At 43.8% G+C, this 14,710-nt stretch overlaps 1 protein-coding gene across 1 annotated transcript; it reads right to left on the bottom strand.

Annotated features, from left to right (window-relative positions):
- Positions 1–1,164: 1,164 nt before the first annotated feature.
- On the bottom strand, positions 1,165–3,570 carry LOC139582744 (G-protein coupled receptor 6-like). Its single transcript, XM_071413031.1, has 2 exons — positions 3,132–3,570; positions 1,165–2,681 (listed from the first exon to the last, which is right to left on the bottom strand). Exon 2 carries the CDS (start codon positions 2,652–2,654, stop codon positions 1,644–1,646), a length of 1,011 nt encoding a protein of 336 aa, XP_071269132.1. The 5' UTR covers positions 2,655–2,681; positions 3,132–3,570; the 3' UTR covers positions 1,165–1,643.
- Between the last annotated feature and the right edge of the window lie 11,140 nt (positions 3,571–14,710).

Raw genomic sequence — 14,710 nt, 5'->3', positions numbered from 1 at the left:
GAACCATACTTAGGTAGCCTTTTCCCACCTGTGGTTTGTGGGTAGTTTGTTTCCTGTTTTGTGTTGTTGCACCTTTCAGGACTGTTTCGATTTTCGTTTCTTACATTCACTTTATTATTTTGTATTTTCGTGTTCAGTTATAATAAATTAACATGGACACTTACCACGCTGCGTTTTGGTCCGATCTTTCCTGTTCCTCAGATGAAGAAGATCGTTACAGCATCAGATGACCTGGCCTCCACAATCACCGAACTTCAACCCAATTGAGATGGTTTGGGCTGAGTTGGGACAGCAGAGTGAAGGAAAAGCAGGCAACAAGTGCTCAGCATATGTGGGAACTCCTTCAAGACTGTTGGAAAAGCATTCCTCGTAAAGCTGGTTGAGAGAATGCCAAGAGTGTGCAAAGCTGTCAAGGAAAAGGATGGCTACTTTGAAGAATCTCGAATATAAAATATGTTTAGATTTGTTTAACACTTTTTTGGTTACTACATATGTGTTATTTCATAGTTTTGATGTCTTCACTGTTATTCTACAATGTAGAACATTGTAAAAAATAAAGAAAAACCCTTGAATGAGTAGGTGTGTCCAAACTTTTGACTGGTACTGTACAGGCTTCTTTGTAAATGATGTCTGAGTGTTGGAGTGAGCCCCTGGCTATCTGTGAATTCACTTGTTATTTTTTATTAATGGTGTTGTTTGGTTAATATAAGGAAATTGAAATTATTCATACTTTTACTTTTGATAGTTAAGTATATCTTAGCAATTACAATTACTTTTCGTACTTAAGTTTATTTTTAAAACCAAATACTTTGACTTTTACTCAAGTAGTATTTTACTAGGTGATTTTTATATTTTATATTTAAGTATCTTTACTTTTACTCAAGTATAACAATTTGTTATTTTTTCCACCACAGGGCTTACATAAGTTTGAACCGTCTAGTGGGCAAATGCACGTAATGTAGGTCTACTCTATCAATGCACAATTGTGTGTCTCTCTCTCTTTCGCACATGCACACACACTTTGAGAAAACACGTTTTGAATATGTCTGGGTGCAAATTGAAGCCATTCTTCGGCACTGACTGAGTCAATGTGCCATTAGCCTAACTAAACAGCCACCCAGAGGGGGAGATGGTCGGAGAGGAAGAAAACAGGAAGACACCGAGAACACTTTTAGAGAAAAACGTGGCAACCAAACACGTGTGGCGCTCACTGATTCAGTTCTTATTTTCTCATTTTATTCATATACTCATCTCGTATAAAATGTACAATATAGACACCTTTACAAAATAGAAAATTACCCACATTACTGACAAATACAAAGTACAACTCCAACATATATATATAGGCCTATGCAATACTGCTTCGGCATTTCAAATACATAATAAAGTGCTCGTTTTTTCATATATTTTTTAATATAAATACATTCATGATGACGTTTTTCTTTTCGTCACAAAAGTTCTTGTTCACAGCATTTCAGACGGACTGTGTCCTGGTCTTCAGTTGCAATAAAGTGCAGATACTTATGTTAGATATATATTTGAGCGCCGAATCCACTTGTTTAAAGCATTTACAGTCAACTGAAAGCGAATTATCGGTGGCCAACACACAAACACACTGTCATCAGAGTTCACTCAGCACCCCTCTAAACTTCACTGGGTGACCTGGAGCGGTAGGCTACGTTGGTCTGAAAGCAGCCGCAGAACAGGACATAGAGCGAGCGCTGGATCTCGGCATTACGGTAGGCGTAGATTATTGGGTTGATCATGGAGTTGTAGGTGGCCGGAAGCAGCGTGGCGTACGTGTACACCAACGGATACTCGCGCTCTCCCACCAGGCAGTAAATAGCGAAGGGCAGCCAGCTCGCGCCAAAGGTGCCCAGGATGATGGCCAGCGTGGACACGCCCTTCTTGGTGGCCACGTAGTGCGAGGCAGTGAAGAAGTGCTTCTGAAGAGCGATCTGGTGCGCGTGGTGGCATACGATCTTGCAGATCTTGAAGTAAAGAGTCAGCATGAGTATGAAGATGACGAAGAAGGAGACCGCCAACAATGTCACGTTGCTGCGAGTGAGCGGGCGCACGATGCTGCACGAGTTCGGGTCGTCTAGACAGTTCCAGCCCAGCACCGGTAGCAGGCCCAGGCACATAGACACGCCCCACGTGCCCACCAGCATCAGGTGCACATAGTGGAGCGTCTTCTCTGAGAAGTAAGTCAGTGCGTTGTAGAGAGAGAAGTACCGGTCCACCGTTATAGCCAGCAGGCTACTGATGGACGCCGTGAAGGAGGCCACTAGGAACCCAACAGTAATAAGGCTGATAGTCTCTGAGGAGATGACGTACTGGAACACGAAGTTGAGGATTAATCCCATGCCTGCCAGTAAATCCGCAGTGGCCAGGCTCCCTATGAGCACGAACATGGGGGTGCGCAGGGTGGGCGTATAGAATATGATAGCCACCACGATGCTGTTCTCACAGGCGATGACGGTGCCCGACATGCAAAGCATGATGTCCCACAGGTTGATGGGGAAGTCCTGCGGGGCGGCGGATAGTTCCAGGCTACCGTTTCTCTCTGGATAGTTGGCCTCCATACGCGGGAAAGCCTTTCCAGCCGACGTGGCCATCGCAACAGTGTCGTTACCGAGGAAAGTCTCGTTCATGTCTGCGAATGTGTCTCCTTTTCCCTCCTGAAGAGAGAATGACACAGAGAGAGAGAGAGATTGCAGTTTAGTTTCACAATTGCCATATGTAAAAATATGCAATGCCTAGAGACAGGGTAGGAGGTATCTGTGGTGCGGAAACGTGGGAAACTCATGCAGCGGCTAAAAACGCTAAACCTGAATCATGAAAAACCTCATAAAAGACAGATATCTAAAACTGTTATGACATCACGGTAATATTATCCAAAAGCTTTGTGTCCAACCGCATGAAGAGCAGTGACCGAGGAGCTATCCATGGTGCTGAAACTTGAAACGGAATAATAGGCTATGATCGTAGATAAAAATGCACCAATGTCCCACTTAACTCCCAATAACGAAACAAACTGATACACAATATTATCAAAACTCAATAAAGTAGCACATCGTCTATTCACCAAGTTGTAGTTTCCATGTGAAATGGTGATGTAGGCTACGTACCTCTCCGTTTTACATAGAGCTTTCGGGAAAATCACAACTGTCCCTTTCCTCGAAATAGCTCAGGTAAAGCCCTCGGCTTGGCTCCGTTTCCCTCGCATAGGCGAGACACCAAGGGCAGGTGCGACCTGAAGCATTGACTGGCGCGGGGGAGAGGGACAAGAGCGCGAGAGCCAGAACGGTAAAGACTGACGTTTGCAAGCGGTGGAGCGCTATTAAACCCAAGTGACGTCAGGTCACATACTGTAGAGAGAGAGAGAGAGGAGAGATACAGACAGGCAGACATGAAAAGGCCGACCGCGATCACATGCTCAAGGTAAAACGTGTGGACCATGCAGCGGCTCTCTGCCCATGAAGACTTCACAGCGCCCTGCTCAGCGCACGGCCAAACAGATTACAGTCGGACTAATGCTAATTTCACTTGGTTACAGACCCTCTCTTGAAGAAAAAAATATGAAATGGCACATTTCTTATATCAGAAAGTTACTGGTTGCGGATAGACACTAGTCAAAGTAATCTGGTCCTGAAAGGTGTGTGTGTCAGGATACATTTTTGTGCGTGTGTCTGTGTGTGATGTGTGTGTCTGTGTGTGTCTGTGTGTGATGTGTGTGGGAGTGCTTGTGCTGAAACTGCATTCTCTGTGTACGGATTTCTAGATGTGGTAACCTAACCATCCTTATAGGTCCACTATTATCACTACGAGATTCTGAGGAGCGGAGTGGCTTTTCACTTTTCAATTCACGTTACAACCCTGCCTTACCTTTCGTTGTGGCTGGCAACGCAACATTCTTGGTCTGCTGCTCAAATTGACCATAAATATCATAGTAGCCATTAGCCAGTAAGCATAAACTATTGTAATAAAACATATTACAATATTGAATAATGCAACCAAAACATAATGCCACCTATTAGTCTGTGCTTCAGTCTGATCAAGTATAGCCTACTGATAACAACCACAGCTGGAGGTAGACTAGGGAAGCCAATGCGCTCTGATCCCATCTTTATTTAACCTTTATTTAACTAGGTAAGTCAGTTAACAAATTCTTATTTACAATGACGGCCTTCCCCGGCCAAACACTAAACCGGACAACGGGCCCTATGGGACTCCCAATCACGGCCGGTTGTGATACAGCCTGGAATCGAGCCAGGGTCTGTAGTGACACCTTTAACACTGAGATGCAATGCCTTAGACCGCTGCGCCACTCGGGAGTAGTGAGCCTGAGAAAAAAAAAAAAAAAAAAAGTCATGTTTTTATAGCCTAAGCTGCACTACATGACCAAAAGTATGTGGACACCTGCTCATCGGACATATCATTCCAAAATCATGGCCATTAATATGGAGTTGGTCCCCCCTTTGCTGCTATAACAGCCTCCACTCTTCTGGGAAGGCATTCCACTAGATGTTGGAAAATTGATGCTGGGACTTGCTTCCATTCAGCCACAAGAGCATTAGTGAGGTTGGGCACTGATGTTGGGCAATTAGGCCTGGCTCACATTCGGTGTTCCAATTCATCTCAAAGGTGTTCGATGGGGTTGAAGTCAGGGCTCTGTGCAGGCCATTCAAGTTCTTCCACACCGATCTCGAGAAACCATTTCTGTATGGACCTCGATTTGTGCAGGTGGGCATTGTCATGCTGAAACAGGAAAGGGCCTTCCCCAAACTGTTGCCACAAAGTTGGAAGCACAGAATCGTCTAGAATGTCATTGTACGTTGATTTCCCTTCACTGGAACTACGGTGCCTAGCCCGAACCATGTTAAACAGCCCAGACCATTATTCCTCCTCCACCACACTTTACAGTTGGCACTATGCATTTGGGCATGTAGCGTTCTCCTGGCATCTGCCAAACCCAGATTCCTCCGTTGGACTGCCAGATGGTGAAGCGTGATTCAACACTCCAGAGAATTAGTTTCCTCTGCTCCAGAGTTCAATTGCGGTGAGCTTTACACCACTCCAGCCCACGCTTGGCATTGCGGATGGTGAACTTAGGCTTGTGTGCGGCTGCTCGGGCCATGGAAATCCATTTCATAAAGCTTCCAACGAACAGTTCTGGTGCTGACATTGCTTCCAGAGGCAGTTTGGAACTCGGTAGTGAGTGTTGCAACCGAGGAGACAATTTTTATGCGCTACACGCTTCAGCACTCAGAGCTCCCGTTCTGTGAGCTTGTGTGGCCTACCACTTCACAGCTGAGCCGTTGTTGCTCCTAGACGTTTCCACTTCACAATAACAGCACTTACAGTTGACCGGGGCAGCTCTAGCAGGGCATACATTTGAGGAACTGACTTGTTAGAAAAGGTGGCATACTATGACGGTGCCAAGTTGAAAGTCACTGAGCTCTTCAGTAAGGCCATTCTACTGCCAATGTTTGTCTATGGAGATTGCATGGCAGTGTGCTCGATTTTATACACCTGTCAGCAACGGATGTGGCTGAAATAGCTGAATACACTAATTTGAAGGGGTGTCCACATACTAGTGTATGTATTTATTGCCTAAAATAGGCCCATTTATTTGTGTTCTGAGAAAATGTGAATGTTATCAAATTTGGTTTATATTCAAACTTCAGGTGGCTAGACTACCAGGGCCTTTTTAATCCAAAATGATTGACTGGAATTAATCAACATAATAGTGAAAACATGCTGTATGAGTATCTTTAAACTTCAGGCTAGGCGTCCCGCTAGCGGGACAACTTCCAGTGAAACTGGAGGGCGCGCAATTCAAATAAAGAATCATAAAAAATATGGATATTAAACATTTAGGTACATACAAGTGTCTTATATCGGTTGAAAGCTTAAATTCTTGTTCATCTAACTACCCTGTCCGATTTACAGTAGCATTTACAGTGAAAGCATGCCATGCGATTGTTTGAGGATGGCGCCCCAAATCAAAATATTTTTCCACCAGCACAGGTTTCATAAATTCACAAATAGTGATTAAATATTCACTTACTTTTTGAAAATCTTCCTCTGATTTGTCATCCAAAGGGTCCCAGCTATAACATGTAGTGTCGTTTTGTTAGATAAATCCTTCTTTATATCCCAAAAGTCAGTTTAGTTGGAGCCATCGATTTCAGCAATCCACTCGTTCAACATGCCAAGATATGAATCCGAATATCTACCCCTAAACTTTGTTTCAACAAGGCAAAATACATTTCTATTTAATCCTCAGATACCCTAAAATGTAATCAAACTATAATATTTCATACGGAAAGAAGTATGTTCAATAGGAAACCAATATTAGCAGGTGCGCGTTGTCTTCATGGCGCGCGCACACACGAATTTCCAAGACTGTGTCCCTGTAGTAAAACTCATTATTCTTACTCATTTTGGAAGAAACAAGCCTGACACCTTAAACATTGAGTGCCGACACCCAGTGGAAGCCATAGGAATTGCATACTGGGAGCTAGATTTCATTATTTGCCTATACTTTCCATTGTAAGAGCATTGGCTCTCAAAAATTTTGGGATTTTCTCCTACCATATCTATTGTGTTACAGACATTATTTTAACATTTCTACAAACTTCAAAGTGTCTTCTTTCCAATGGAACAAATTATATGCATATCCTGGCTTCAGGGCCTGCACAACAGGCAGTTTACTTGAAATTGAGAAAAAAGGACCCTAGCCTGAAGAAGTTTTTAATTACAGCTGCAAAGGCAGACACAATGCAACCCTGCATACAGCAAGCTCAGCCCTGTCGGTTTTATTGTCCAATCGCAGTTGTCTGTCTGTGTAAAGGGCTTTAATGTTTCCATGGGCTTACTTAGTTTTACTTGGCTCAGTGCAGCCGGCAGCTACTGTGACAATTTCAGAATGTAACATGCTATTACTTTAATTTCAGGTAAAAGCTTAATAAAACAAGTCTCAAATATCAGGAAAATGTCTATACATTTCAGCTGTTTCAAAAACATTGCTCTGCTATAACCATTTGTACTGTAGGAGTGTTGGCTCAACAACACATTTCTGTTTCGACTGCCCAGCTTCAAGGGGGGCAACAGTCGTGCGAATGTCGTGCTACCTCCGGAGGTAGTGGTCGAGACATAGCAAGTACGCAAGTTTACGTTTGAGTAATATGTGTAGCCGACGGTATTTTTAAAGAGGCTCTATGTAGACTACGCCACCTTCTGTTTAATGAGAAGGATTTAAACCTTAATGGCCTATCATGTTCCCTGCACAGTTCAGTTACAGATCACCAGTTTAGAAAATGCATTTTATTATAGTTCAATATTTTCACAAAAGTTAGAGCATGAACGACTGTTTTAGTTATTTTAAATACTCCTATCTAGCCAACCAGACACCGTCTCCACACTGCGTCCCAGGGAGCTGGCGTCCGCTCCCAACGCATCTCGATGCCCCCATAGGCACCTGCAATGTGATTCAACCAAAGAGTTTTGGTATCCATTACTGGGAGTTACAGGATAGGTACTGTTTGGTGTAGCACAGATCATTTACGACCAACCTTAGCTTGGAGATACTGTCTTCGTCCTCAATTGGTGGAAACAGGAGTCTCATGGAATGTCGTTGTCCAGTTGCAGGGGGTCCGTTTGAATTTAGTAAATGCTCCATACATTAAAACAAATCGTTTTTTTGTTTCATGAAGAAAATCCAACAATGTCTACGCCCCTATCAAATCAAACTTTATTTGTCACATGCGTCAAATACATGTGTAGACCTTACCGTGAAATGCTTACTTACAAGCCCTTAACCAACAGTGCAGTTAAGAAAATATAAAATAACAATAATGAGGCTATATACAGGGGGTACCGGTACCGAGTCAATGTGCGGGGGTACAGGTTAGTTGAGGTCATTTGTACATGTATGTAGGGGTAAGTGACTATGCATAGATAATAAACAGCGAGTAATCCGGTGGCCATTAGGTTAATTGTTCAGCAGTCTTATGGCTTGGGGGTAGAAGCTGTTAAGGAGCCTTTTGGTCCTAGACTTGGCGCTCCGGTGCCGCTTGCCGTGCGGCAACAGAGAAAACAGTCTATGACTTGGGTGACTGGAGTCTTTGACAATTTTTGGGGCTTTTTGAGGATCTGGGGACCCATACCAAATATTTTCAGTCTCCTGAGGGGGAAAGGTATAGTAGTGCCCTCTTCACAACTGTCTTGGTGTGTTTGGACCATGATAGTTCGTTGGTGATGTGGACACCAAGGAACGTGAAACTCTCTACCCGCTTCACTCGGCCCACCTTTTCCTGTAGTCCACGATCAGCTCCTTTGTCTTGCTCACATTGAGGGAGAGGTTGTTGTCCTGGCACCACACTTCCAGGTCTCTGACCTCCTCCCTATAGGCTGTCTCATCGTTGTCGGTGATCAGGCCTACCACTGTTGTGTCGTCAGCAAACTTAATGATGGTGTTGGAGTCGTGTTTGGCCACGCAGTCGTGGGTGAACAGGGAGTACAGGAGGGGACTAAGCACACACCCCTGAGGGGCCCCAGTGTTGAGGATCAGCGTAGCTGAAGTGTTGTTGGCTACACTCACCACCTGGGGGCGGCCAGTCAAGAAGTCCAGGATCCAGTTGCAGAGGGAGGTGTTTAGTCCCAGGGTCCTTAGCTCAGTGATGAGCTTCGTGGGCACTATGGTGTTGAACGCTGATCTGTAGTCAATGAACAGCATTCTCTCATAGGTGTTCCTTTTGTCCAGGTGAGAAAGGGCATTGTGGAGTGCAATTGAGATTGCGTCATCTGTGGATCTGTTGGGGCAGTATGCAAATTGAAGTGGGTCTAGGGTTTCTGGCATGATGGTGTTGATGTGAGCCATGACCAGCCTTTCAAAGCACTTCATGGCTACCGACGTGAGTGCTACGGGGCGGTAATCAGTTAGGCAGGTTACCTTCGCTTCCTTGGGCACAGGGACTATGGTAGTCTGCTTGAAACATGTAGGTATTACAGACTCGGTCAGGGAGAGGTTGAAAATGTCAGTGAAGACACTTCCCAGTTGGTCTGCGCATGCTTTGAGTACACGTCCTGGTAATCCGTCTGGCCCAGCGGCTTTGTGAATGTTGAACGGTTTAAAAGGTCTTGCTCACATCGGCTACCAAGTGCGTTATCACATAGTCGTCCTGAACAGCTGGTGCCCTCATGCATGCTTCAGCGCTGCTTGCCTCGAAGCGAGCATAAAAGGCATTTAGCTCTTCTGGTAGGCTCGCGTCACCATCTTGTCTATTTCAAGTCTTCTCTCATTGATCAAGAGAGTGGGAGTCCACCCCAAAGTGCTGCATGTCATGATGACAGACACCTGTCTCGATCAATGACAGAAGACAAGAAATAGACAAGATGGCGGAGTACACAGTTGTATTAATTCATGGGGCAAAAAAAGTATTTTAATAACAGAGCATTTTCTAAATTCAAATACTCCACACTGCCCACTCACTCAATCACACCTGTAGGCAATTAGGACTGATCGTTCTTGAGAACATCAGCTATGGCTGCGCCACTGTGTGGGAATGTAGGTGTGGTCAGCCAGGTAAAATACCACATGTATGCATCAGCAGCTAATAAAGAGTAGCTTACTATCAGCTCCTAAGATATCACTAGCTTGAATCAAAGAACCCAATGCCCCAGGCCTGTCTGAACCCTGTCTACGTCCTGTGATCTAACCAGCTACTGATCTCAAATCAAAGCCAGTCAACTCAGATATTTCAGAAAACTGAAATATCAATTCAATAACTGAAAAGGGAAATCTATTTTGAATAACTTCTCAAAATACTTGTCACCTATACTCCCTGTCCGACCTCTAGGTCATCAGGCTGCTGATTATCCCGCACACCTGTCACCATCGTCTCGCGCACCAGCGCCTCATGACTCCATCACCTGACTCCATCACCTCCTTGATTATCTTCCCTATATCTGTCACTCCCGGTTCTTTCCTCAGGTGTTATTGACTCTGTTTTCATGTCGGTGTGTTGTTTGTGTTCCGTGTTTATTGTTTTATTTATTCATTAAAACACTCCCTCCCTGTACTTGCTTCCGACTCTCAGCGCGCTCGTTACAGAATAACACCTTAAGCCTCAACCAGATCGCCAGGCTCCCCTGCCTGAGCCGGCTTGTCAAGCTCTCATGCCTCAGCCGATTCGCCAGGTTCTCATGCCTCAGCCGGATCGCCAGGCTCCCCTACCTCTACCGATCTGTCAGGTTCTCATGCCTCAGCCGGATCGCCAGGTTCCCCTACCTCTACCGATCTGTCAGGATCTCATGCCTCAGCTGGATCGCCAGGCTCCCCTACCTCTACCGATCTGTCAGGTTCTCATGCCTCAGCCGGATCGCCAGGCTCCCCTACCTCTACCGATCTGTCAGGTTCTCATGCCTCAGCCGGATCGCCAGGCTCCCCTACCTCTACCGATCTGTCAGGTTCTCATGCCTCAGCCGGATCGCCAGGCTCCCCTACCTCTACCGATCTGTCAGGTTCTCATGCCTCAGCCGGATCGCCAGGTTCCCCTACCTCTACCGATCTGTCAGGATCTCATGCCTCAGCCGGATCGCCAGGCTCCCCTACCTCTACCGATCTGTCAGGTTCTCATGCCTCAGCCGGATCGCCAGGCTCCCCTACCTCTACCGATCTGTCAGGTTCTCATGCCTCAGCCGGATTGCCAGGCTCCCCTACCTCTACCGATCTGTCAGGTTCCCGTGCCTCAGCTGGCGTGACAGGTTCTCGCGCATCAGCATGGGTGACCAGTCCGCTCCTGATCCCTGGGTTCATCCCCTTTGACGGCGTCCTGCGGCTGGAGCCTCGTGTCTGGGAGGGGGTACTGTCACCTATACTGATCCCTCCTTGATTATCTTCCCTATATCTGTCACTCCCCTTGGTTCTTTCCTCAGGTGTTATTGACTCTGTTTTCATGTTGGTGTGTTGTTTGTGTTTCATGATTGTTTTGTTTATTCATTATAACACTCCCTTCCTGTACTTGCTTCCTGACTCTCAGTGCGCTCGTTACAACACTGAAAAGTAAAAGCTATTTATTTTAAAAGTTGCTCCAATTTTTGAAGTTTAAATTCAAATCACTTCCTGAATTGACTACCTTCAATTAGAATTGACCCCAACCCTGGTCTCTTCTCATAGCCTCTGTCTAACCGCTATGTGGGGAGACTAGCTAGTTCCAACACAGCACCACCACTACCCCCCTCAGTGCTGCTCCACGTGTTACCATGCCGTAAGAGCAATCCATCCCCCCCTGGACACAGATCCTGCTGTTTGTCCTTCTTGTGCAACGTCAACCGGTCTGCTCCTCTCTGCCTGCAATACACTCCCCAGTCCACTCCACACAACATTTTAAATGGCAACCATGGTAACCAATATTCACACTGGGTGTCCAAGCTTACCGTACACTCATTACCTAATACATAACACCAACTCATTTAACACCTGTTGTACCTATCACAGTGGATATACGTACTGTACTGTACAGGGAAACAGCCTGCTGCTGTATGTCCAGGCCATGTACCGGCTGTACCTGAATACTCCTCTAACCATCATTTACTCTCCCACTTCATTCCCTCTCTCTCTTCCACCTTCATTCCATTATTTTCTCTATTACTCTGCCTTTACACCTCTTTTTCAAATTCTCTCTCTCAAAGTCTCTTTTCTCCTGAGCCATCCCTATCATGATTCCCTTTACCTTTTGGTCCATCCCTCGCTCTCCCTTTCTCACTCATCTATCTGTAGTGGCACCAGTGGATGGGAAGATGTGGCTGACAGACAAAATGTTCCCCTTAAAGGAGAGTTGACTCAGTGTCTCAGTCACTACTCCCACACGTCATTGGCTCTTACGGTGGTCATCCTTAATATTTTACACTTTTTTTTTCTCCAAAAGTAAATTTTTGCATTTCTGGTTTTAGGTAGAGAGACAAACAAGCACAGATCAGACCAGACTCGAACAAACAACATTTCAGTGGCCCGAAAGTGTTTAAACATTTTGTTACCAATTCATATTATCTTCTGATAACAATTGCTGTTTACAATGGTAAAATGAAGAAATTCACAGAAATTCACATCGGCAGAAATCAAATCAAATTTTATTGGTCACACACATGGTTGGCAGATGTTAATGCAAGTGTAGCGAAATGCTTGTGCTTCTAGTTCCAACAGTGCAGTAATATCTAACAAATAATCTAACAATTCCCAACAACTACCTAATATACACAAATCTAAAGGGGTGAATGAGAATATGTACATATAAATATCTGGAGCGATGGCCAAGCGGCATAGGCAAGGTGCAGAAGATGGTATAAAATATAGTATATACAGTTGAAGTCGGAAGTTTACATACACCTTAGCCAAATACATTTAAACTCAGTTTTTCACAATTCCTGACATTTAACCCAAGTAAAAATTCCCTGTCTTAGGTCAGTCAGGATCACCACTTTATTTAAAGAATGTGAAATGTCAGAATAATAGTAGAGAGAATGATTTATTTCAGCTTTTATTTCTTTCATCACATTCCCAGTGGGTCAGAAGTTTACATACACTCAATTAGTATTTGGTAGCATTGCCTTTAAATTGTTTAACTTGGGTCAAACGTGTTGGGTAGCCTTCCACAAGCTTCCCAGATTAAGTTGGGTGAATTTTGGCCCATTCCTCCTGACAGAGCTGGTGTAACTGAGTCAGGTTTGTAGGCCTCCTTGCTCACACACGCTTTTTCAGTTCTGCCCACACATTTTCTATAGGATTGAGGTCAGGGCTTTGTGATGGCCACTCCAATACCTTGACTTTGTTGTCCTTAAGCCATTTTGCCACAACTTTGGAAGTATGCTTGGGGTTATTGTCCATTTGGAAGATCCATTTGCGACCAAGCTTTAACTTCCTGACTGATGTCTTGAGATGTTTCTTCAATATATCCAAATATATCCAAAATAACCTCCCTCATGATGCCATCTATTTTGTGAAGTGCCCCTTTTCTGAGGTCTTGGCTGATTTCTTTTGATTTTCCCATGATGTCAAGCAAAGAGGCACTGAGTTTGAAGGTAGGCCTTGAAATACATCAACAGGTACACCTCCAATTGACTCAAATGATGTCAATTAGCCTATCAGAAGCTTCTAAAGCCATGACATAATTTTCTGGAATTTTCCAAGCTGTTTAACTTCTCTGCGCTACGGATCCCTTTAGCGGGATCATTTTCCTAAACAACCACTGAATTGCAGGGCGCAAAATATTACTAAAAATATTTATAATCATGCAATCACAAGTGAAATATACCAAAACACAGTTTAGCTTGTTGTTAATCCACCTATCGTGTCAGATTTTGAAAATATGCTTTGCAGCGAAAGCAATCCAAGCTTTTGTGAGTGTATCAATCAATGCTAGAACAGCTAGCCCCAAATTAGCATGGTCACGAAAGTCAGAAAAGCAATAAAATTAATCGCTTACCTTTGATAATCTTCGGATGTTTGCAATCACGAGACTCCCAGTTACACAATAAATGTTATTTTAGTTCGATAAATATTACTTTTATAACAAAAAAAAGCCATTTGGGTTGCGCGTTATGTTCAGAAAACCAAAGCCTCGTTCCGTTTGACGAAAATTCCCAAAAGTATCCGTAATGTTCGTAGAAATATGTCAAATGTTTTTTTATAATCAATCCTCAGGTTGTTTTTCACAAACATAATCGATAATATTTCAACTGGACCGTAACCTATTCAATAAAAGAGAGAAATAAAATTGAGAGCTACCCCTCTCACGCGCAGGAACTAATCAAAGGACACCTGACTCATTTTGAAAAATTGCGATCATTTTCCAAAATAAAAGCCTGAAACTATGTCTAAAGCCTGGTCACAGCCTGAGGAAGCCATTGGAAAAGGAATCTGGTTGATCCTTTAAATGGAAGAAAGACGGGCAAGCAAACACAGATCTTTTTTATTTTTATTTTTTTTAAATCACTTCCGGGTTAGATTTCCTCAGATTTTCGCCTGCAGAATCAGTTTTGTTATACTCACAGACAATATTTTGACAGTTTTGGAAACTTTGGAGTGTTTTCTATCCTAATCTGTAAATTATATGCATATTCTACGATCTGGACCTGAGAAATAGTCAGTTTACCTTGGGAACGTTATTTAAAAAAAAATATATATATATCTGACCCCTAGCGTCAAGAGGTTAAAGGCACAGTCAACTTAGTGTCTGTAAACTTCTGACCCACTGGAATTGTGATACAGTGAATTACACGTGAAATAATCTGTCTGTAAACAATTGTTGGAAAAATTACGTGTGTAATGCACACAGTAGATGTTCTAACCGACTTGCCAAAACTATAGTTTGTTAACAAGACATTTGTGGAGTGGTTGAAAAACAAGTTTTAATGACTCCAAACTAAGCGTATGTAAACTTCCGACTTCAACTGTACATGTGATATGAGTAATGTAAGATATGTAAACATGATTAAAGTGGCATTATTTAAAGGGGCATTGTCTAAAGTGACTAGTGATCCATTTATTAAAGTGTCCAGTGATCGAGTCTCAATGTGGTCAGCCTCTCGGAGTTAGTGATGGCTGTTTAGCATTCTGATGGCCTTGAGATAGAAGCTGTTTCTCAATCTCTCGGTCCCAGCGTTGATGCACCTGTACTGACCTCACCTTCTGGATGATTGCGGT

This window comes from Salvelinus alpinus, chromosome 8 (genome assembly GCF_045679555.1).
Source record: "Salvelinus alpinus chromosome 8, SLU_Salpinus.1, whole genome shotgun sequence".
Taxonomy (NCBI): Eukaryota; Metazoa; Chordata; class Actinopteri; order Salmoniformes; family Salmonidae; genus Salvelinus; species Salvelinus alpinus.
The sequence above is the reverse complement of the archived record's forward strand: the minus strand, read 5'-3'. Positions and strand labels throughout refer to the sequence as shown.